This window comes from Canis lupus, chromosome 13 (genome assembly GCF_003254725.2).
Source record: "Canis lupus dingo isolate Sandy chromosome 13, ASM325472v2, whole genome shotgun sequence".
Taxonomy (NCBI): Eukaryota; Metazoa; Chordata; class Mammalia; order Carnivora; family Canidae; genus Canis; species Canis lupus.
Window position 1 is genome coordinate 13,241,625 of NC_064255.1, and position 26,642 is coordinate 13,268,266.

Here is a 26,642-nt window from a genome sequence, read left to right on the forward strand (position 1 = left end):
TTCTCATGATGTTTATGCCCAGAAAATTAGGTATTATCTTAGTTTTCTTACTTTTCACATCAAACTATCATTAGATACTGAAATCGTATCTTTAAAAGATATCTTGAATTTGTCTAGTTCACTGACATCACCATAGCTCAAGCCTCCACCATCTTATATTCAGACTGCTCCAGGCATCTTCTAACTAAAACTGCTATTTTCTCCAATCCATATATCTAAAATATACAGCATGATCTACTAAAAATATAAATGAGATCATGTCACTCTCTTACAAGTCTTTGTAGCTTCCTATTATATGCAGGAGAATTAAAGTAGCCTAGGAGTAAACATGGGGGACCAGAGAAATCTTGCTCAGCCTAATAGGAACAACATTAATTGGTTCCAGTGGATATTTCTGTGAAGGTACATTAGATTCAGTTGTTAAATCTAACAAGGAAATACAAAAATCTTTTGTGAGTGTGCATGTGTGTGTGTGTAATTTCTTCATTTTTAGAAGTTGATTCCCATCTTTTAAAAACACTGTGAGCTTAAAACAAAACAAATCTTCATTTCAGATTAGGCTGAATGGCTGCCAATTTGCTTCTTCACCAGAAGAGATCTGATTTTTCCTTATCTCCTCAACTTCATGCTATACTTTTTCCCACTTGCATTGTATAATTTTTTAAAAATATTTATTTATTTATTTATTTATTTATTTATTTATTTATTTATTTATGAGAGATACACAGAGAGAGGCAGAGACATAGGCAGAGGGAGAAGCAGGCTCCATGGAGGGAGCCCGATGTGGTACTCGATCCCAGGACTCCAGGATCACACCCTGATCGAAGGCAGACACTCAACCGCTGAGCCCCTCAGGCATCCCTACATTAATTTAGACACACTGATCTTTATTTTCCTGGAATAGCTCATCAAGCTCTTCCTCAATGTGGGGCTCTTCCTTCCTTATAGTCTGGATGCATAAAATTCTGGTATCAATGAGAGTGGGGCCTTCTTAACATGGGTGGTTCCCATCCTGACATTTTAATTCTCTCTTACAGAAGTTATTATTATTATTATTATTATTATTATTATTATATTTTTTATTTCACAGAACTGTTCTAAATTTTTTATTACAACTGCATGTACTACTTAACTATTCTTGTCTTTTCTGCCATTAAATTCCAAGAACTATGGAAGGCATGTACTATGTCTGCTTGTGTGTTTTATTTGTTCCTATATAGGACCAGGTACATAATAGGCAAATAATGTATGCAGATAATGAATACATAAATGTTCACTGGATATTTCTTCTTTCTATATCACATTCTAATCATCCTCTAAGATCTAGCTCAATGTTAACTTCCTATCACCCTTATCTCCTAGCCTCCCACAATGCCTTACTTCCTCTGTGCATCTGTAACATTTCACACAATGTATATTCTTAACTTATAATGAATATATTATATTTTAGTTTGTGAGCTTCTTTTTTTAAGAAAGATTTATTTATTTGAAAAAGAGAGAGAGAGAGAGGGAAAGGGGATAGGGAGGGGCAGAGGAGGAGAGAATCTCAAGCAGATTGCCCCCCTGAGTGTGGAGCCTGACATGGAACTGACCCTGAGATCATGACCTGAGCCTAAATTAAGATTTGGATGCTTAACCGACTAAGCCATCCAGGCTCCCCTGACTGTGAGCACTTCATGCCTAACATGTGTCATGATGATTGAAATATGATTACAAAATAACCTTATAAATGGAATCCACTACATCTGAAGGCAATTTAACTTACTATATTGTCTATTTCCAATACAGCCATATATTTCTATAAAAAGTGGGACCATGGGGACTCCTGGGTGACTCAGTGATTCAGCACCTGCCTTCAGCCCATGGCATGATCCTGGAATCTCAGGATCAAGTTCCACATCAGGCTCCCTGCATGGAGTCTGTTTCTCCCTCTGCCTGGGTCTCTGACTCTCCCTCTCTCTCTCTCACGAATAAATAAATAAAATCTTAAAAAAAAAAGTGGGACCAAAACTTCATGCTAATAATAATTATTCTGTAAATATATAATACTCTAATAGCCACTAGTATTAACTATATACTTCCTTTTTTTTAAAGATTTATTTATTTATTTATTCAGAGAAAGCGAAAGAGAGGCAGAGACCCAGGCAGAGAGAGAAGCAGACTCCATGCAGGGAGCCCAACGTGGGACTCGATCCCGGGTCTCCAGGATCACACCCCGGGCTGCACGCGGCACTAAACCCAACTATATATTTCTTTTGTCTCAAGCTATATAATTACTACATGCATACATCATTTCATGTAATTTCCTTAACCCTATGAAATAAGTATTATTCTCATTTTTAGATCTTAGGAAGTAAAGTCTTGGAGAAGACAAGTAGTTTATGGCAAGAATGGGATTTAAGAAAAAAAAGAATGGGATTTAAATGAAGTTTGCTCGACTTCAAAACATAATGTAATATAGTGATTAAATGTTCAGATTTTGGAATCAGGAAGTAATAAATTCAAATTTCAATTCCATCAAATCATTACCTGGGTAAACACAGCTTTATTTTTCTCATTTGTAAAGTGGGGATAAAAGAATAAATGCCATATAAGATTTTATAATAAATGAAAAAGACATGTAGAAAACACATGGTAAATTGCTTATCACTTTGTAGTCTACAAAATATTACTTCTAATTATTGAGGCTGAAAGCTTTAGTTGATTTTTAATGAAGTCAATTAAGATCAGAGTTTGACTAGATCTCTGGTCTTTTAAATTTCTAGTGTTTTTCTTCAAATATTATCATGTATATTAATTATGGGGCTGGTGGAATAAAGTTCTGTAATTTTTTGTGGAAAATTCCAATTATATTTATGTTGAAATTATACTATTTTTTCTTCCTCCCCATGTGTATGAAAGTGTAACTTTAAGTCCTCTTGAACGATCCATGGGGAAAAAATATCCATAGGTCACTGTTCTAAGAGCTATTTCCCCCATGCACAGGGATATTCTTTAGTCTTTCATAGAAATAATTTTATATAAAGAAGTAAAAATAGTAAATGTGTGTTAAGTGTAAGTATAATCATCATCAATAATTTTATTAAACATTTATGTATCATGGACACTTTCTAAAAGCAAGGAGTTTTGAATGTTAAACTTTAATATTTTATAAGATTCTTGGTATCATTTATTTACAGAATGTTACTAAAATTTTAGTAGACTATACAAGTCTACTAAAATTTCAAGGTTTTAAAATATCATTATGCAAATTACTGCCTACCACATATACTATGTGCATTTCTTGGTTGTTAGTAAACTTAATTTTGAATTAATAAAATAAAAGCTAATTTTAAGATGAAGATACAACATACTCAGTTATGTTACTTCTGAAAAATACTTATAAAATGTTTATAAAGCATTTGCAGGAAGGTTTCACAGGCAGTACCTCATTTGAAACTCACCATTATATGTGCTAAATTTGATTTACATTACAAAACAGGAAACTCAGGCAGAGAGGATTCAGTTACTTATTGAAGATCAGACAACTATTAAGAAGAATTTGAATTCTAACTCATGTCTTTCAAATCCAAAGACCATGATTTTTCACTTAAGATATGACAAGAAATTGTTTAAATTCCAGAAAAGTATTGTAATAAAGTAGATATGTTATCTAAACACTTCAAAGCACTGAAATATTAATAGTAACAAATAAATAAAATCTAACTGCCATTGTTTTAAATGACTTCGTCTTTATTTTCATATTATTAGTTATTTTTAAATTTTAAATTAAACATTGACAAAATAATGAGATAAATAATACAAATTGTTACCTAAAATCTGATCCAACTCTCTTCCCATTTTCTGGTTCTCCTGGATCTGGGCATAAATTGGAAGCTGTTTTAATACCTCCCTCATTTACTGTAACAACAGAAAAAAAAAAGAAAGAAAGAATCAAAACATGGTTAGAAAATCAAGAAAAATTAATTGAATAATTTACATAGAATATATTCTTATTTTTATAATCACTATAGTTTAGATGTAGAAAGATTAAATATATTTTTATAGCCCAGTAATAAAGAGAAAGCATTTTTTCTATTAGTGGACCTGTAAGTTTGATGTTCATCCTCAATGACATGCTATTCTGAATATTAACAAATTAACAGCTAACACTTTATTTTAATTACTACCAAATTGTGAAATCTCTGGAAATTCATTCCCAGGGTATCAGTGCCAGAGTTTCCATTAAGTATTGGCAGTAAAGAAGTCACTATCAGCTATGACAGTGTCATTTGGGTGCCTATTATTTTTAAAGTTCCAAAGAAAAATAAGACCCTATGGGAAAAGTTTAAGATTATTAGCACTTCTTATTTGGCATATAATAAAGCAGTATGCTCTGCCAATGTTAAGTAAAACTATAGTTCTAATTACTAAACATGTCACTGAATTATGATATAATGCTGAAAACCAAAGCAATGGCTTTCCCCTCTAGCAATACACATGATTATGTTTTACTAGCCATTGTACACATTTTCAGCATTTTCTTCAAAACGCTCAATTAATGAAAGACATTAATATTTTCAATGAATGTGATCACAGTGAGTAACTAAATCCCCAAGGCAGATATCTTAATAGAAATATTTTTAAACCTGATAGTTCTGATATATGTGAGTGATATTATTTCATAAATTCAATTTTTTAATGAACTAAAGAATAATTGCTATTTTGCTTCATCAACTTATCTGCTTTTTGAGAAAAGAATAGTACCTGAGTGGAGATTCCACAGAGAAAAGAAATCTGAACCTTGTAATGCTTCTCAGCCTACACTGTGAATCTGAGTGACTGATGGAACTTTCATTAAAGAATGAAGATACTTATTTCCACCTCTAGATATTCTAACACAATTAGTCTAGGGCAGGACCCTGGGTATCAGTTTTTTGCTTATTTTGTTTTTCAGGATCTCTTCACGAATTTGTGTGTCATCTTTGCACAGGGGCCATGCTAATCTTTTCAATATCATTCCAATTTTAGTATATGTGCTCCAAAGCAAGCATGTTTTTCAGGAATTCTTAAGGTGATTCTAATATAAAGTCAATGTTGAGAACTGCTGGATCTCTGCATTGTTTAATTCAGGTTGATCAATATGTTCAAATTGATTTATTGGATAACAAGATAACTATCAGATAATGCCCGTCACAGTTCTTGGAAAATTGTCATAGTTTCAATCAGATATGAAATTTTATATTTATTCCTTTCATTCTATAAAAATCACTTTCTTAAATATCCCTAATCAATATTCTCATTGACAACTTTATTAAATATTCACCAATCCCTGCAAAATATATGATAGTTTTACTCTTCTTGGTCTGATGACTTGCTATTTCATTCCTCTTTAACTTTCTGGGGTTGTTGGTTTTGTTTTGTTTTGTATCCTTCTCTTTGCTTTTGACTACTCTCTTACTTTATAGTGGACAAATTCAAAGGCAGTGACCCACAGTTGTCTCGATTTTATATTACCCTCATGGCTTGAAGAAATTACCTCTTTGCTAATAAGTTCCAATATACTGTTTTATCATTTTTTTTCCAAGCTCTATTCCTGCCCCTTCAATGATCTACTACTAGATAATCCCACTGAAATCCCTACTGTTATCTCATGTGCATGCTCAGATCCAATGTAATCACTGATGCTTTTATACACTCCATTATTATTTATCTCCAAACCATCTTGAATACTAAAAGGAAGGTTAAATTTTCTCAAACACAGTTTTGATTAATGTAAAAATATCCTATATTCCAGATTTCTACCATATCAGTTGTACTTCCCACTAGTCCATAACTCAAGCTCAGTGGGTTCTTCATTGTTCTGTAGTTTTACCAGCCAGCCATGCTCACCCCTGCCTTATTTGTACTTTCCCCATATCTCTAAGTTTTCCTTTTTTTCCTACTTAGCTATCAAAATTCTAATTTTAAAGATTCAGTTCAAGTCCCACTTTTTGCAAAACACAATCTCTAACTTTTCCAGATAATTCTAATATGTCATGTTACGTAACATGAGAAATTTTATATTCAGTTTTAAAATTCTTATAATATCATAAATTAGTAGTTTCACATTCCTTGGTCACATATCCAAAGAGACTATATACTTTATAAAGATTAGGGAAAACATAATTATTTTAATATATCCATAATGCCTAGATTGAGTTAATAACTTCTCAGTGACTATTCCATAGTCATTTAATTAACAACAATACCTTGGATGTAGTTTTCAATGAATCAAGTACTGCCTATGGGAAACACTCTATTTCCTATCTTTAAATGGCTTTTGAAAATGTCATAGTTTATGTTACCTAAATGTGTTTTTTTGACATGGAGTGGAGATAAAGAAGTGGCATGACCTGAGCTTACCTAGCATATTATTTTACAATCTACAACACAGATTACAGGTTAATGTAAAACTGATCTGTGAATACATTAGAAAATAAAAATAATACAAAAATTCATTTTCTTCCATTTTATTATCATTATTATCTCAAGCAGCAACCCTGTGGTTAACATGAATTTTAACAATAGCTAATGCTTAACATGGAACTATGTGTCTGGAACTATTCTATATCCTTTACACATTTCAACTTCATAAAAATCTAAAGGGAGCTACTATTATTAGATACTTATTGTACATGAGGAAACTAAGGCATGAAGAGGTTAAAAATGTTTTCAAAGTCATACTGTTAATGTCTTAGTCTAGGTTGGCCAGTTGATTTAAAAAATTCTACTTTTAAATGCTAATCCCTCCATCCTGTCCAGACAGCTCAGCAAACCAAAATGACATCACAAATTAAAATTCAACACTTCTTTACCAAATGTTTTATCTTAAAATGCAGAGCATATCCATAGTTTTTATCATTTTCACTTAATTAATTATATTTCTTATGATTTTAATTGTCAAATTATTTTTTGTCAATTTGGAAGTGTCCTTTAAACCACTATTTTTGGATATCTGCAATAAGGGAAAGACTTTCCAATTTAAAATGTACAGATAAGGGGAAAGCTTCTGCATGATACATGTATTTAATATTCTTTAAACACATTTAAAATTAAAAAATAAAGAACAAAATGCATAATATCTTATTTCTCTGAAATATGAAAATATTTAAAACTGCTCATAGCAAGTGATACCAAGAATTTTAAATGAAGTTAGTAGTATTCATTCAATAGCTGCTTTCACTACATAATGCCATTTAAGCAATTTGACAGATTTAACACTTTCACTTTTTAAAAAATTGAATAGTAATTTTCTGAGGGGTAAGAACATGAGTATTCTTTAAGAGTTTAATTACATGGACAGGGTGCTGCTTCTTGAAAAGAGCATCACTATTGGGAATACTCTTTTTGTTCTGATCTTTAAGGATGTTTATTATGTCCATTATTTTCACTAATGCAACATGAGTTCTTTGCTCCACAAAGAAGTTGATATATTAGGGGAGGGGAGGGTAAATTTTACAGAATTAAAAAAAACAAATGAATTATAATTTATTATCACACTGAAGTTGTGGGTTTATATGGGTTTATAAATATGCTACAGGAATCTTAATTAATTTACCATATTTTTACATATTCTAACTTGAAAACTTTATAAACTTAGTCAACATAAAGATATAATAATTATGTGTCAGGAAATATTCTACATCTTTTACATATATCAACTCATTTAACCCTAATGACAATCTTAAGGGAATAACCACGTTTTCTGAGGCTTCTGAGTTTATATGGGACATAATTTACTTCAAAAATAAAAGCAAGTAGATTCTGGATAAAAGTAACCTCCATATTACCTCACCCAGCCGGGTACATTGTCGCCTTTCTTAGACTCAGATTTAACATTTTTATTCCGTCTTATGAAATACAGTGTTTTGGATCTTGTTCTGAGCTCATACACCATGGATGTTGACAGAGTGCTATTTTATATATTCTATAAAAGAATTCTATATATTCTATATATATTCTATAAAGAATTGCCTCTTAATTGAGCTTCTCAATAAAATGTGGATCCTTGCCAGCTGAAACTATATTTTATTCACTATTTTACCTTCTTAATGTTGAAGAAGTAGCTCAAATAGAATTATAGAATAAATGGGTAACATGAAATGAATGAAAGTATGGATTTGAAGATAAAATAAAATTTAAAAATACATTATGGGAAGCTCATAGTTTCTTCATAATTCCACCTTAATATTCTAGAAGACCCTAGTAGAAAAGTTGGGAAGATCACAGGTTTCTAAGTTCAACATTTTAAAATTTAAAAAAGCTTTTATTTTTAAAACTAAAAAAATATTTTTCCCGTTTATTGACAAATCTACACTTTTTGATGAAAAACAACAAGGGATGGATAGAGGCCTTTAGAGGTCAGGTATTAAAGCTAGAAAAAGACTAAAGTAACATTTAAACGACCAAATGCTCCCCACGAACACTGCTGTCGCTTTTCCTGAATCTCTTATTAATTTGTTTCCTAGTTAAACTTTAGAAGTGCTGCTGTGGGAAGACATATTGGCAACGTGTATAGTTCATGTCCCCCTCGCTTATGCTCACTTCTGGCGGTTCCTGTAACAGAATTAACTGTGTTTTTCAAAAAACACAAGCATTTTTTTTTTCCATTTGAAAGGTTTATATAAGGTAAAATTATATCCTTCTAAATTATTTGGCCCTGTGTTGAGTAAATGATGTCAGAGAGATGAAGACCTGAATATTTACTTGTTAATAGATAAGTAATATTGATAAAAATTAAAAATATATATAATCATTTTCTGTAAACAACCACAAAGAATGAAGTTTTGAAATTAATTATAAAATATTTGATGGATCCCTGGGTGGCTCGGTGGTTTAGCGCCTGCCTTCGGCCCAGGGCGTGATCCTAAAGACCCAGGATCGAGTCCCATATCAGGCTCCCTGCATGGAGCCTGCCTCTCCCTCTGCCTGTGTCTCTCCTTCTCTTTCTCTGTGTCTCTCATGAATAAATAAATAAAAATCTTTTGAAAAAAATGTAGTGAAGTGAAATTTAATATCACGCTGATTTGTTATTTTGAGTATAAGAAATTGGCAATACATAATTTGTTTTATTTGTGATTGTTTATATTAAAAAATAAAAAAGTAAAAGAATATATTTTATCTATTACATAAATTGTAATGGTAAAATACAAATGGTTAAATACAAATTATGTTTTAAAATTATGAAGGGTAGGTGGGGGGGATGGGGTGACTGGGTGACAGTGCACTGAGGAAGGCACTTGACTGGATAAGCACTGGGTGTCATACTATATCTTGGTAAATCAAACATCAATTAAATAAAAATAAATAAATAAATAATAAATAAATAAATAAATAAATAAATAAAATTACGAAGTAAGTTAACATTTTTGCTTCATGTTTAACTTTTTTTTTGCCTCATTAACTTTTCTTCTGACAATTTTAACCCAAATATCCTTTATAAAATATTTTTAAAAGAATTAGTTTTTTTGCCTACCAGATACACTATCATGTCTAAATTCCTTTTTTGTAAACTCATAACCCCTGTACAAGAACAATAAAAATAATAATTATGTACACTAAGGCAATATATAAAATATAAAGAGTTACATAGATTCTAATGCTTTGATAAATCTTAGCTTTTTTAGTATAGCCTGAATTTTCCAGGGCATCTGAAAACTCAAAGCATGCAGCATATAAAATAATATCTGTATAGCCAAAATGAGGAAAGGGTGAAAACAGTATAGTTTATAATTCTATTTAGAGTTCCAAAATAAATATATTGGCCAGAAAAAAATATTAGAAAAAAGGTAGTAAACCTAATATTCAAGCCTGCGAAGATATAACTTCTTTTTCATATTGACATGATGAAATTTGGTATGTCAGGATATTCATTTGACAATTTTTTCTCTTTATATTTTCTTTTATAGGAAGAATATCTTTCCAAAATATAGCAAATGATTTATTTATGAAAATATTACCATAACACTATTTCTTTTAAACATGGATATGTTTTAACCCCTCAAAATAACAAGAAATCATACTTATATAGCTAAATACTTTGAAATGAACTGTTTAGTGTTGTACAAAGGCAATCTAATTTGATCAATGATTTACTACTGATATCTGTTATTTTTGGCTTAGTATTCTCGGATCTAACAAAATGTAAAATCACATTTTAAAATTATGATACTTTAAAATGTTATATAACATATAGGCCCTGGTGTTTTTTGATAATTGATTTAATTGTTCAATTTCTGACATTTACTACTATATATACAAGTCAATAGATACGAAGATAAAATATTTTCTGATATAACCATAACAAATAATATTTGTTAAAGAAATACCTATAAACTCATTTCATCAGATTATTTGGAATTGAATAAAAATAATAATGCTCAAAATATATTTCTGTTAAAATATGTTATTTATAATACTTAAACTTATTTACAATCAATGTCATTTTAGAAAGTCAAATGTTCTGTCATGAGTGGTTTCTTTCCAAATTTCTTATATATATATATAAAACATATATATAAAATGTATTTTATTATGTATGTATATTTCATATATATACATATACATACATATATATATGAATGACAGGTAGAAAATTTCTACAATCTGCTATTGATTTATAACATAAATACAAAAATGCATAGCTTGCCTAAAAATTGTATGTTTGTTTACCACAATAAATATTAATACTGTAATTCAGTGATTCTTAATATGAGATTCAAGGATGAACCTCAGCAATCTACAAATCCTTGAATCTTAAGCAAAATTGTGTACTGATCAGCACATAAATACATGTATTTCAAGACATTTTGTGATTTCCAAGAGAAAACAAAAATTAATTCTATAGTTAACTAATTAATGTACAAAAAACTCGACTTAAAGGGTATGAGTAAGTTCATTCAAATTGAGAATACATATATTTTTCTTAAATGAAAAATTGCTATAAAAAGAATTTTTTCCCTAAAAAATATTTATGTTGAACAAAAATTCCTGTAAGAAATCACCAATTTAATTTTACTCACATTTTTTAAAAATCTCACATTCTAGAATTACAAAACTAGAATGCTATCCAACATACTAACTCAAAGAGTATTTTTACATCTGAAACAGCCTCAGCTTGGGGGTTTACCACATTATCCATTAACTCAATACACATTTAAATACAAGAAAATATTGAATAATAATCATGCATGTTATATAGATATTAATGCAGTTAATTTGGTAAATAAACAAACATTTTTATAAAACACACACAAACAACACAGACACCACAAACTTCACTCTTGCACTAGAGAAAGTAACAAAAAAGGAGTACACTCACAGATAGAAAACTTGTTGCTGTTGTCTTTCCCTGGAAACAATTTAAATCCTCTAGATTTAAAATCTATGGCCTTTTTCACTAGTTAAGAAAACAAACAAAAACATGTATCAGGATATACAATTTTAAAATAAAATTCAAGTTAACAAATTTTGTTAGCATTGAATTATGCAAGTTACAGAAACTGCTTTCTTAAGCCTGATATAGGGTACCCAGAAGAAAATAAAAAAGAAAATATAGCAATATAATCACTAAGTAGTAAAATACCAAGCAGTTGTGAAAGATATTAAGGGTTCTGTCAGGAGAATCCTGTATATATGTGTGGATATGCTTTTAAATATTATGCGAGTTTTTATATGAGAGCAAAATACTAACACTTTATATAACTTCAATTCATCAAATTTAATGAAAAAATTAAACTAGAAAAATAAAAGTACCAAGACATTTAAAAAGTGGAAAGAATTTAATGAACTAGGTTCCTAAACTGATTTTTTTTTTAGGTTATTTAGCCTAAGTGAACACGAGGACACCCTTAAGAAAATGCTATTGGAAAAACTTAAAATACATTTTAGTATTTCTGCCAATAATGATTTCCTTTCAAAGTCATTGCTTTTGACATTATGATTGATGTCAGTTTATAGCCTACAAAATTTATAAAAGTGAATTACAACTATCAGTTTATCTAAAATATCTTGCTGTGTTTTTGATGATACAATATTGAAAGCCAATATCATAAGAAGCTGGTATATTTCATTGTGCACTGTATTAAGATAGATATGACTGGATTTACCTAATAGATAAATATAAATGAACTGAAGTAACTGGAATGTTTTAAAAACATTTTTCGAGTGTTTTGAATTAAGGAAAAGTACTATTTTTTAGTTATAAATTATTGGAGTAACTATAGTTGTTATGTACTCTTTACGAATGATAAACAATAAAGACTTCAAGTGAAATAAAGGAAATCTATTTAATTGAAACTCCATTAATTAAAAAAAAAGTTATGCAACCTGATGTAATGAGATATTTAAATATCTATTATTTTCTTTTAAAAAACCAACATGAACAATATTACAAGGGATATATTTAATTTCTTCAGTTACAATGTAGGAATATTGATTTTTATAAGATTTACAGGCTAGGGGTTACATTAGAAAATTAGGTTTTGTTTATGCCATAATTTGGTAAAAAGCAAATCTGAATTTTGTTACATAGTTTAAAACGATCATTTCACTAATTCTTACTTGCTATTTTACCCACTTAGTTCATGTCATGGGTATTTTATTGGTTTTGAAATATTTTATGGTGATTTGTTTCTTAATAATACCTCAAAAGTAGAAAGCTAGAGAGAGGGTTGGATGATTTACTGGAATAGATAGTTATGAATTATCTATACATACTATGTTTAAAAAAAGAAGGAAGTGATCTTTGGAGCTGGATTTAAGAGTCCCAATTTTTAGAAATTATTAGTTGTGTGATTTTGGATAAGAATCTGCTTTTTTATCTATCTTTTCTCTTAAAATGAGAAGCTAGGAGTAGATGGCAGCTCAGTCTCTTGATAGCTCTGGGATTCTTTATCAGCAAAAGAATGACTACTCTTCTCTCTCAAGTTGTACTTTCTGTTATAATTCTCTTCGACATCTCCATTCCCATGGCAAGCCAGAGTTTAGTTCTACTGGAGTATTCAATTGCTCTAAATTTCATTCTGCCATTTGTGAATTTTCCTGCTTTCCTTATTCTAAATAAAATATGCATTTTATATTTTGAGGTATATTTCTGGATAATCCCAATCCAAACATGAATTATAAATAGGAATTCTAGCTCTACTTTCCCTCTGTGCTATAATATCTGACTTCAACTATTACAGACAAGCTTGATGATTTCATGGTAGTTGTAACACAAATCTGGAATTCTTTATAAAGATAAAAGGAAAATACATGGGAAAATTTTAAACCAGAAGGCCAAAATTGAAGACGTAAATTCCAGAAGGTAAAAACAAACAACCAAATAGAAAAACCCTCAACTCTATCATGTGTAATGAAGTATAAATAATGTTGAAAACAATATGTGGGACACCTGGGTGGCTCAGCAATTAAGTGTCTGCCTTCGACTCAGGCGTGATCCTGGGTCTGGGATAGAATCCTAAATCCAGCTCCTTGCACAGAGCCTACTTCTCCCTCTGCCTGTCTCTGCCTCTCTCTGTCTCTTGTAAATAAATAAATAAATAAATAAATAAATAAATAAATAAATAATTAAAAAAAAGAAGAAAGAAAAGAAAAAAAAGAAAGAAGAAAGAAAAGAAAAAAAGAAAGAAGAAAGAAAGAAAAGAAAAAAAAGAAGAAGAAAGAGGAAAGAAGAAAGAAAGAAAGAAAGAAGAAAGAAAGAAAGAAGAAGAAAGAAAGAAAGAAAGAGAAAGAAAGAAAGAAAGAAAGAAAGAAAGAAAGAAAGAAAGAAAGAAAGAGAAAGCAAGCTACAGGTGTGTATATGTGTGTGTGTGTTTATGTTTATAAAGTTTTATGTAAGGTGCTTTACATTTAGACTTGACTATTTGGTTGAGTGAAGTCAGGAACAATACCCAGCTCATAAAGCATCACCTCAGACCAAAGAGTTTTAAATAGTTTCCTGGTTCTAAGGGAACCTAGATTTATTATCATTATTTTCTAAATATCTTTTTTTCAACTTAAATTGAGGAAAAAATCTATATTTTTAAATGTATTGCAATGTAATAGGGATGTAGAAGATGGAAGGCCAGGAGACTATCCATTTTAGAGGAGAAAAAGGAGTGAATGGAATATAATATAAAATTTAAATTCACAAAAGCTTTAGACTATGTTAAACAATAAGCACATACTTAAGATATTTTTATGATTTTAATACAAAAATATTAGCTCATTTAATTAAAGTATTTTGTCAGGGTGATTTCCTTTATTAATCGTAAATCAGGAAGGAAAAATTGGTAAAAGAATGAATATTCAGGGCAGCCCGGGTGGCTTAGCGGTTTAGCGCCGCCTTCGGCCCAGGGCCTGATCCTGGAGACCTGGGATAGAGTCCCACATCCGGCTCCCTGCATGGAGCCTGCTTCTCCCTCTGCCTGTGTCTCTGTCTCTGTCTCTGTCTCTCTCTCTCTCTGTGCCTCTTATGAATAAATAAATAAAATCTTAAAAAAAAAGAATGAATATTCAAGTAGAAGTAGTGTCATGTATAAAGCTATTTTGAATATATAAAATTATGTATGTTCTAATAGTTATTTTTAATTTAATTAAATGCAAGACAGATAGCCATATGCACAAATATCTATTTTCTTTGTTTTCTTCTGCTTTTCACATGCTAAACAGTTTTTGTTCATTTTTGTTAACTTTTATTGCTTTTTTTGGTTTGACTTATATTTTTTTAGTAGAATAGAAATATTTTGTAATATGGAAAAAGTCTGGAGAAAGAAATATATTATGGCAATAAACAAATCTACCTTTTTTTTTTTTTTTTTTTTTTTTTTTTTAGTTGTAAGCCCTGGACACTAGAAAAAAAACATTTTGTTTCCATAATCTTTGTTAAAGTAGTTTTAAACCACTGCAGGGAAATAACACTGCAGTATTTTTCAGATCAATTATTATAGTGTTATCTCCAAAATCAATTTGAATTCTAAAATGCATTTTAAAACTTAACAAAAAATAGTGATTGATATTTCTTAAAACTCATGTAACATCCGTCTTAACCAGCCAAAGTCATCTATTTGAACTTATTTAATTTAAATTACAATGCCTATTATTAAAATTAACCATATATACACATACATGGATAAAGAACTTGATTTTTTTCAAATGTCAACATATGTGTGTGTGCCTGAAACAGGTATCATATGACTTTATTTTTATATTAGAGAATCTTTATTAGTGTAACCTGAGAACCTGTGGTATTACTAGGAGAAAATTGATTGGAAAGTAATAGATTTGGGACGCCTGGGTGGCTCAGTGATTGAGCGTCTGCCTTCGGTTCAAGGCGTGATCCCGGGGTCCAAGGATCGAGTCCCACATCAGGCTTCCTGTGTGGAGCCTGCTTCTCCTTCTGCCTGTGTCTCTGCCTCTCTCTCTCTCTGTGTCTCTCATGAATAAATAAATGAAATCTTTAAAAAAAAAGAGTAAGGTAATAGATTTAATATTGGTGCCAGTGTTTAATGTTAGGAAACTGACCATATCACACAAATGGGATAGAGGGAATTCAGCTATCAGTTGGAGATTTGGAAAAGATGATCTTTAACTGTTCTCGCTATCACTGAGCTTCTAAAACTTAAAAGTCAAAAAAATAAATAAATAAAACTTAAAAGTCATAAGACATCTCCTGTCTTGAAGATCCTTATTTGAAAATCAATAGACTCCTCACTACATGACTCAAAACTCATATACGTGCATTTAAAAAAATATTTTTCATTCTCTTTCATTACTACATAAAGACAGTCTGTAATTTTGCAGTTATTATCTTTGGAAGAAAAAAACAGACATGTTTAGTATTAAGGAGCAGAACATTTTTTCATTGGAAAAAAATATTTCAGATTTCTTTGGGATTCTAGTAGAAGACCAATAGCATTATTTACTGTTACCTTTCATTTTCTACCTAGATTATATTCTAACACAACAATAAAATATAAATGCAATATTCTGTTCATTATCATAATCTTCCAAATTTGTAGTATTTATTTTGACAATAATTTATCTTACAAGTGTCAGTAGCTTCATTTTAAAACTGTGATTAAATCAGATTATTTTGAGAAAAGTCAATCATTTATTTTGAGAAAGTAAGTAATTCTTATTAATGGGGAGGTTACTTTTGCCTCATTTTAACTTTTCAAGTGTATAATAATGCCTTTCTTCTCTAGTGTGTTTGATATCATGATACTGGATGTATAATCCTTCTTATTTTTTTTTTAAGATTTTATTTATTTATTCATGAGAGACACAGAGAGAGAGAGAGGTAGAGACACAGGCAGAGGGAGAAGCAAGCTCCATGCAGGGAGCCCGACGTGGGACTCCATCCCGGATCTCCAGGATCACACCCTGGTCTGCAGGCGGCACCAAACTGCTGCACCACCAGGGCTGCCCTCCTTCTTATTTTGAATTAATTTCACTTCTATCTTTATCTTTACACTTAGTAAATAAATTACACTAATAAAATAATTCCTTTAGGTTTTGTTTTGATTATTAAAACTAATATGTGTGGGGGTTGTTTGATTTAGAGAATATATCACATCTCACTATGGACAGATTCATTTACCTGGGTACTAAGAAAGATAATCAGTCATTGGCTAGGAAGTTTGTTACAGGTCAATATAATGTTAAAGAATGATGTGTTATTTTGTGGCATTTCTCTCACATGGCTAGGAATTGGGAGACCTATGTTCTGGTCCCAAAAGACATGGGATAAGTTGTTTATTCATTTCTAAGTGACTCATTCATGTATCTTGAAGTATTTAGGTATAGAATTTGAATTTTTAGGTGAAAATTACTAGGAATAAGTAATATGTTTCTTACCCTCTAATTTTTTTAAAGTCCTAAACTTTGATTTATGCTACCATGCTAGTTTGTGGCTAGCACTTAATCTTGCATAAAGTGTATATAATGTATGTGTTGCCCACTTTTGGACCAAAGGGAGAAGGGAAGACTGATGTAATTGGAATATTCAATTCTATCCCCAAATTTAAAATAGAGAGAGAGATTATAAAAATATTAAACTGTGCTAAGAGGATATATTTTGTTTGGATGGTGGTTCTATGTAACTGGCCTAAGCACGTTAAAACTTAACATCTGTCTTCTACATACTACACTGGCAGTATAAAATACTTCTTCAGAACATATTTAGCATGAAGGCTGGCTAATCAGTCACTCCTTCCACATTTTCCTTAGAAGAAGAGAAGAAAGACCAAGAAACTATATTGACAGTAGAATAAAACTTAGGTAGTATTCTTGCAGTGTCTCTTTACCCAACTTTCATTTAAGATTTACCACTCCATACAAATTTCTGAGAAAAGAATTTTGCATTATAAACGTTTCTGTAGTATAAATTTACACAATGATTGGAGGTTTTTTGCAATAAGATGATGTTTCCGAATTATACACTAAAAAGGCATAATAGAAAATTTAACAATGTGCTAGTAAGTGGCTCCTGAATCTTTGTGAAAAATATTTTATTTCACAATATGTTAAAAGAAAAGAAATAATACTGACCACCATTTACTGAAAAAGGCAGTGGTACAACTAAATATGTTCAAAAGCACCGATAAATTCACTTGTAGGGACTTACATATTAGGTATATGTAAGATTCAAAATATTCTCAAATTTGAAATGATGGAATTAAATCAAATGTAGTAAGAAATGATACATATTCAATTTTGAAATTACTTAAAATCTAATGCATTATCCCTTTCAAAATTATTGGACTAAGTAATACAGTTAATATCCTCTAATTTTTTTAGTCCTAAACTTTGATTTATGCTACCATGCTAGTTTCAGGCTAGTATTTAATCTTGCATTAAATGTATAAATATAAATGCATGTGTTGTCCAATTTTTAGCGGAAAGAAAATTTACAATTATATATTGTATCACTATGCTTAAGTTCTACAACAAATTTCAAGTATCAGAACGCACAAGAGTTTAATAAATGTTAGTTGTTTTTTTATCATTGTTACTACCAGTTACAATTTTAAGATCTAATCAGTTTCAGAGGCTAATACAATTGGGACTATAATATACTAAAACTTTTCAACTATTCGGTGTTATGTCTTTTTCACTATGTAGAGATGGTACATAAGGTAAATCATCTAATTTCTCTGGATTTCTAACTTGTGTTGTATGAGTGTGTATACATAAGATCATAACCTATATACATATATATATATTATATACACATATACATATATATATCCCTAAATCCTCTAACCAAAATAGTAAATTTAGTAAAAATATACAGAAATATCCTTAGATATGCAATCATGCTAGTGCTTATGAACATAGGTATAGTTATTCAGCATAATTTAAGGCATTCTTGTAAGGGGCTAATTTCATTTTTACAAAAGAAGATTCTGAAGCTATTAGGTCTAAAAGTTTTAATGAGATTAACGTAGACCTTAAACTTTTGAAATCTTATTTTTCAATCATTTCACATTGAGACATAAGTATAATTTTTTTAACTTGGAAAACTAAATAGAACAGAAAAGAAACCTCATACTTGATAAAATCAATTTGTTAATTTTCAGAAGTCTGAATCAATTCTTTTGTTTTTCATTTGAGACAATGGATGATTAAATAATTGAGAAATCACACAACTAATTATTGGATAAAGACTCTAAAAGTTGTATATGGGCTTTCTTCTCTCCCAGAAATGGAACAAATTCAGGAATTCAAAACACTTATGAAGATACCAGCAGATGCACCCGCAATGCTTGGCGTAACAGGTCTTACAGTTATGGCGGGCTGTAAAATGTCAGGATTATAAGAAAAATGTGGGATTTTTTATATTCTCTTCAGGGATTCTTATAATTGGCATAATAAAAGTCACCATATGGGAAGAGTCACCATTGGTGTGGTTCACAGACATGTTTAACACTTTTAAAACTGTCTTAGCCTTTAGTTGTTTTAATCCTCATTTTTCTGATAGCTTCAAATGAACTTTTTAGCTTATCTTTACTCCTACAATTAAATATTTAGATCCATTCCATTCTTTTCCTAGGCTCTTTTTTGTCTTGATATAGTCTTTTGAATAGAAATAATTTTCTATTCATTTTATTTGTATTTTCTGCTCTCCATAATTTTCATAAATTAATTTTACTACGGATAATTTCACTATAAAGTATGATGAAAAATGATAACATTTGTTTTCTTTTCTTTTTTAAGTAGGATGTTTAGGATAGACCTAGTTTTCACATGGATGCCTTAGGGAATATAAGGATTAGGAAAAACTTCCCAAATAATCTCAATAAAATATATACCCGCAGGTTTATTATTTTTTCCCAAAATAAATGGAGTAATTTTATGTTTCATATTTGTTTTACAGTTGACATCAGACATCACTTATGTATACTATAATGCCTTCTTAATAGGAAAATAATTGAGAAAGAAACAACTGCTGGAATAATAGGGACCACAGTTAATGAATATCATCAGACTGAGGCAGTGGAATATATACTTCCACTAAAAATTTCATTGTTATAGAGAATAATTTTAAATAAAAGAATCCAGGAAATATTATTACTTTAATAAGTAACAATATGTCATGTCATCATCTCTCTCATTTCAGATTATTATATTTTACCTAACTTTTTCACTAGAAGCCTTGGAATCGTTGCCTGGCTTCTGCTTAAAACAAACATAGATGAACTGTGATAGTTGTATTTGATCCAGAGTTATGCTGCTAAAGAAATGATGTTGAGGACAGCAAAGAAATGATCATAACCTGTGTTCTATATTGTCTACATGCCTTTCCAGATCTATCTTCCTCCTTGTTCTTTTTGCAGAAGATTGATCTGAATAGGCTACATCCTGCCACATAAACTGTGGCATTGTCTAGAAGAGCTGATACTACCTAGAGGCTTGTTAGAAAAGCAAACTACCAAGTCCCACCCTAGACCGATTGAATTAGAATTTTAAGAAGGTCCTCAGAATGATTCTTATCACATTTAAGTTTGTGAAGCACTAGATTCTATCAACAGACTCCCTATTCTCTGGAGAATTCCACCAGGATGGAAGGAGAGAGGAAAGTTAGAACATAATTATTCTGCAGGGTCTCACATCATTACTTTGACTAGAATTGACTAGGACCCTAACTGAAGGTCACTAGTTTTTTCATACCAGTCTCATATACACATCTCTGTCCAACATCTCCCTCCTCTCATCCCACTGTGTCAGCGATGGTGAGTCCTAACTGCTACTACTCTGCAATATAACACAATCCCTTGTGGTTTCTTTATATTCACTCACTTAGAAACAATTCCTTTGTAAGTAAATCCTCCTTGAATTAGCCCATGTTCTACTGTTTCCCAATGGACTCTGATGGATATACCACTCGTACATGAAAATCATTAGAGATATGCACTAAACATCTCTTAATGTAACATATTAGGAGTGTTACATGTGTAAGTATAACCACTTTTGGACTTCAAAAGGTAATTTTTAAGTAAAAATATGGGTGACTGTTGCTCATAATTCTACCATTAGTTGCTTACTTAAATCCTAGGGATTTGAGTTTTGAAGATGTAGGTCGTGTATTTACTCTCTTTTCTAGCAACTTCTTTGCTCTGTCCCAGAAACAAAGACAGTTCACAAGAATAGGGTAGATAAAAAGATAAGTGAATTTCTGACTAGAGAGTAACTGTTTTAAGGGTAAACTGGCAAAAACAAAAATATGAGGTAACTAGAAACCCAAGATTGAATGCAATACATTACTTTGGTATAACTACACAAAATCTGTATGGAGAGTGTTAAAAAATTGTACATATTAATTGTTACCATAATTCTCTATCAATATTGCATTAAACTATTTATATTTATTTCTATGAAAATAACCTACCTGTGAGATTTAAAATTCTATGTTAATTATTTTAATTTGTTCACATATCTTTACCTTAAATAATTTTTACATTCCTAGAGTGTATTTTATTCCTATACAGGCTCCAGAAGTGGGCAGTATCAGTTATTGATTGTGATCTAAGTCACAGGCACTCTGTGCCTACTGCTTTTTAAACTACAAAATATCTACTCTAAATAGGTTTATTATCCTCCTCTCCACAGATGTAAAATGGTAAAGTGCTGAGTAGATTGCCCAAGGTTACACAGATGTTAGTTAAATATGTTCATTCAATTGATTCTGATACTTCAATCCTAGTGTCTATACCACCACCTGACTATGAATAACATATTCCATATATTTAATCAAAACTCTCAAGTGTATATTCCAGAAAACCAGAAATAGATGGGATTAGTATATCCTATCCTCATTTATTTTTTAATGCGAAGCTTATCATATAAAATATAAGTGGTCAACAATATAAAGCCTGTTTTACTTTAATGTGAAGTAGAATTGGCTTGATTAACTTAATATCAAATACAGATATTGATTATTTATTTATTTATTTTTTTATATTGATTATTTATTGATAGTGCCAACTATAAGATGCTTGAAGCATCTTAATACTTTATTTTGAAAGTGTGAACAGATGAATAAAAAAGGTATAGCACAAGCCAACTGCCAATTTGATATGAAATTCAAATCATCCTGTAATCTTTTTAGTAAAACCATCTTTGGCTACATTCCTTTCTAATAGAAAGTTCAGAAGAGTTGATAAACTTTTTTTTTATTAATGTGAGACTTAAAAATGAAAAGTTTCTAACCTCTTGGTGATCTCGAGAAAAAGCAATCTAGAAATTTGTCACTTTAATCCCACTTGATATTGAGGAAGAAATGCCATTTGAAGAATATTTTAAACAAAGAAAAATCAAGCATCCACACTAAAAAGCAATAGCCCATGATTTAGAATACAAATGATGTAATTGTGAAGAGAAAAATATACAATGCACCCCAAACCTAATACCATGCTGTTCTGTGTTCTGCCATATATGGAGGTTCTGCTCTTCCTAAAATCGTAAAACTTAATTGTGTGATTTCACTCTGTGCACAGCAGGGCAGCCATATGCTCTAGGAAACTACATGCAAGGGAAGCAGCTTGTTGCAAAAATGGGTGAAAATGCCCTGAAATAATTCTGAACAAGATAAAAATGTCTCTAACATAGGACCATTTCTTCATACTCCAAAAGGCAGAGGAGTCCACTTTGGCACAAATTTTGAGCACAAATAGAAAGTCTAGCCCCTTCAAAATATTTTAACAAGGGAAAAGATTTAAGTCAGAATAATCACATTAACTGTGACCATCATTCAGAGGTAACTGGGGAAATCAGTGACACACAAAACCATTTTCATCTCCAATCTTTAAGCTTTCCTTTTTAATCAATGTAGTATATATTTTCTTCCCTTGTTTGCCCAGTCTATAAAAATGAGAAATAGTGTGTTATATAAAGAATAAGCTACCAAGATATATGATTAACAATTACTGATTAGCATAACAATGGGATGGAAAATCTGAAAAAAATTATGAAGACCATTGTTTCGAGGTGATAGTTCCAATTAATGGGAAAAGATATATGCCTCCCAAAATCTACGGAAAGGAAAACAAAAACAAAGGGTCATCAATAGTTCTTAAAATCTCTGCAAAGGAATAATTAAAAAGCATGGCTTGTGGTATAGCATTGGATAAAAATGTTAAAACAATACTTTGCAAATTTATCAGTTGTGAAAAAAATAAGTTTTTATTGCTTAATTTTGTCATAAAGATCTTCAGGCATTCACAGTATTTTTATCTAACGTCTTTTTAAAATACATAAACCTATTACCAAGTAAATTCTAACACTTTATTTTTTCTCTTCTTTCTCCCTAAGAGCAACTTACTCAAGAAAATATAAAAGAATTAGAAATGTAAAAATATATTTACTGGAATGAATAATATAGTTTTGACAATATTACAAATGTGATGAAATGTGGTAATGGAATAGAAAATGAGGATGATAATAAAGAATTATGTATTTAAATAATATGTACACTTCTAGACATGGATTTTTAAACTGCTACAAATATCAACACTGAACACAGTTTTTCACAAAATAACATAATTAGGAAAAAGTCAAGAGAACAATGAAAAAAACAAAAAATGACAAAATATTGATAAAGCATGCAAAGTCAATATTTATATATAGTACACTCACCTAAATATTAATAATTCCCTATCTGTTAAACATATATCTAGTTGACCAATATCAAAGTTCTACCATAAAAAATCAATAACATATGAAATGAAAGTATATTACAGGAATCATGTGTAGCCACATAATTTTTTAAGAGTTACAAATTCGGGGATCCCTGGGTGGCGCAGTGGTTTGGCGCCTGCCTTTGGCCCAGGGCATGATCCTGGAGACCCGGGATCGAATCCCACATCGGGCTCCCGGTGCATGGAGCCTGCTTCTCCCTCTGCCTGTGTCTCTGCCTCTCTCTCTCTGTGACTATCATAAATAAATAAAAATTAAAAAAATTTAAAAAAAAAAAAAAAAAAGAGTTACAAATTCTCTATTCTGCCATTATTTATGCTAAACATGCATAAAAATCAGTACATCACTTAGTCTTAAAGAAAGACCAGGGAATTCAAGCAGGCAAATGCAACTTTGCCATTTATATAAAGTAGAAGATAATGCTTAATTATTCAATCATGAAAAGTTTTGAATTGGTAATTCAATTTTGTATCTTTTCTTTCACCAGTTTGCTTCCATTTATCAATTAGCCTTTCAGAGACTTGAAACATGGTAAGAAAGGGAGACTCATTTTTATGTTTTTTTTTTTCCTTTCTGTTATTTGGTAACACACTTTAAAAAAATCCTTTCAAGGTATAAAATTTAGCATAAAAATGAAAATAGGTGAGTTAAAACTTGACAAGGAAATGCTTTCATCATTTATCCATACAGTCATTGATCTTTCAAGTGAGATCAGTACTAATATAATCAGCTCAGTCAATCTCAAGAGTTGACAGAGTTTACTATTGTCATTAAGGTTGACCCAGGAAATTCACCTGCCCTAGGGTAACCCCTCCACTCAGGAAATTCCCACTAGAGTCATTCTTACAGACTGAAAATATAAATTTTACTATACTCTCTGAGATAGTTGATCAACATTGTGAAGATTTCAAGTGGAGAACATGATCTCCTGGGGAGTGGACAGAGAGCAGGTACTGTTTGACAAGTATCACTCTCTCTTCATGATAACATCCTCATGTTAAGTCTTGCATTCAGTGTATCAACACAACCTGTAGTCTCGGTAGGGGTGCAGAACTTCAGATCCCACCCAATCCAACCAAATCACAATCTGCATTTAAACGAGACTACCAGGTGATTTGTATTCACATTGAAGTTGGGAAGCAGAATCTAAGACTTCAACTCCCAGTCTCTAGTCAACTGTTATTTGCATCTCTGCATATATTAGTAATCTGTCAGCCTATTCCTTTTTTTTCTCTTTAATTTCTTGTTGAAATAACATCTTAAAGAAAGTTACATACTTTTCTGCTAAAGACCACTAGTGGCTCCTGTCTCACTTAGATTTAAATAAAACTCTTAACCTCATCCTCAGAGACTACATGATCTGTGGTTTCTATCAGTTTCCTGCCTCATCTCAACCCCTCTCCTCCTTGGCCACTGAACTCCAGCACACTGGGCTTTCTTTTTCTCAAGCAAAGCTTCTAATTATTGTTTTTTCTACCTGATATGCTTTCTCCTGTGATCCTAGCATGGCAGTCTTCTTCCATATTATTTAGGTCCATTTAATGTTTACCTCCTCAAAATGGCCTTTCCTGCCCTTCCAAACTAAGGTAGTCACTCATATATCATGTAGCCTGTTTTATTTTTTTTAATTTTTTAATTTTTTTATTTTTTTCATGTAGCCTGTTTTAATTTTCTGCTCCATCCTTGCTACAATCAGGTAAGGTAGGTTTTTGTTTATTTGCATTTTGTCTTTTTCTTTTCACTCGAATATAAACTCAATGAAGCAGGGTCTACTCATTTTTGTTCAATGTTGTTTATTCAAAAACTGGAAGAAATTCTGGTGGTGTAAGTAAGTCAGTAAACATCTGTTGAAGATGGAGGGAAGGGAGGGAAGGGAAGGGAAGGGAAGGGAAGGGAAGGGAAGGGAAGGGAGGGGAGGGAAGGGAGGGAAGGGAGGGGAGGGGAGGGGAGGGGAGGGGAGGGGAGGGAAGGGAAGGGAAGGGAAGGGAAGGGAAGGGAAGGAAGATTGTTGAAGAAAAGAAGTGAGAAAAGAAACTGATTAAAGAAAGAGATGAAGGAAGAAAAAAGCCAGAAAGAAAATACAGGAAGGAAGGAAGGAAGGAGGGAAGGAAGGAAGGAAGGAAGGAAGGAAGGAAGGAAGGAAGGAAGGAAGGAAGGAAGGAAGAAAGAAAAAAGAAGAGGAGATCCTGAAGAAAGTAACTCTGTCATCTTAAACACTAAAAAAGCTAGAAATCCTCAAATGGAGAGTATTTAAGAATTTAGGGCATAGAGGTAGGCATTGGTTTCTGGGAGAAACATATATGCGGCCAAGTTATTGAAATAAGGAGAGAACCAATCTCTAACTTCCTCGATATTGGTGCTGGCCACATTTATGGTTGTTTTAACATTGGCTACATAATTTGATAACCATAAAAATAAGTCCATGTCAATTCAAACATCAAGTGGAAAAAGATGATAAATACATTTAATTAATATTTATTTGGATAGTTTATTATAGACACTTAGGATTACGAGGGAGAGTAACAATCATATTATGGATATACTCTTTGATACTTAAATGCTTTATAAAGACTAATTTGTCCATCAGGCTATGCTTGAATATCTTATTAGTGATTTGGAAATTTACTGCTTCCTGAAATGCACAATCTATATTTGAACAAAACTCAATGTTAGAAGTCTTATTTTTAATTGTATCTCCCTGTGATTCCATACAAATTCTACAACCTATGGCTGAACAGGTTTTATCTCTCTTACATATAACACATCACACATTTGAAGATAGTTATAATTCATCCCCACTCATACTCATTCTATCGCAATTCCTTCTTTTAGGTGTGATAGATAATTTTCCACTGCAGTTGTATCCCTACACCTTTTCCTTTAAAAATAAAGGCCATATTTTACTTCTTTTGAGTTCATCCCATGATTAGCAAAGAGATGATATGTTCAATAAAACCCAAATATTTGATGGACATATGTCAGTATCCATAAAGATCTAAGTAACCAACCATAAATTAACTTTCTCGTTGTGCTATTGCTTATGAAGGCTTTTTTTTTTAAAGAAATGCCTTAGATTTACAAATTTACACTGTATAAAAACTATTAATAGAATTTTTGAAAACAGTATCAGTTGCTTGCAAGCTGCTGAAAATATTTAAAATTTTCCATGTAGCCAAATAGCCTATTAGTAGAAGGCACACTGTAGGCATCCAGAAACTATTACTTCAATACAATAAATTTTCTGTTAGATTACAGTTTGTTTTTTTTTTGAACAAAGTTGTTATATATCACAGAATTTGACATCTGAATTAACTAGAAATTTCAGTTTGTTTGACAGTCTGTTTTCCCCTTTATGTTAAGCAAAGTAAATGTTAAGATGAGCTAACTTCAAAAAAATATTGCTTATGATAAAAATAAAAAAAATACTGCTTTTGTTTAGATTA

General features: G+C 31.1%; 1 protein-coding gene and 1 non-coding gene across 2 annotated transcripts in view; both read right to left on the minus strand.

Annotated features, from left to right (window-relative positions):
• The window catches only part of CSMD3 (CUB and Sushi multiple domains 3), a 1,170,241-nt gene that overhangs the window by 675,511 nt on the left and 468,088 nt on the right, over positions 1 to 26,642 (minus strand). The window contains exons 8-9 of the mRNA XM_049093360.1: positions 11,342 to 11,419; positions 3,813 to 3,900 (exon numbers count right to left, since the gene is read on the minus strand). Of these exons, the coding sequence (XP_048949317.1) occupies positions 3,813 to 3,900; positions 11,342 to 11,419 (166 nt within the window). The remainder of the gene's footprint in view (positions 1 to 3,812; positions 3,901 to 11,341; positions 11,420 to 26,642) is intronic.
• LOC112662560 (U6 spliceosomal RNA) lies at positions 4,928 to 5,033 on the minus strand. Its single transcript, XR_003138656.1, has one exon. It is a non-coding gene; the product is annotated as a U6 spliceosomal RNA (small nuclear RNA).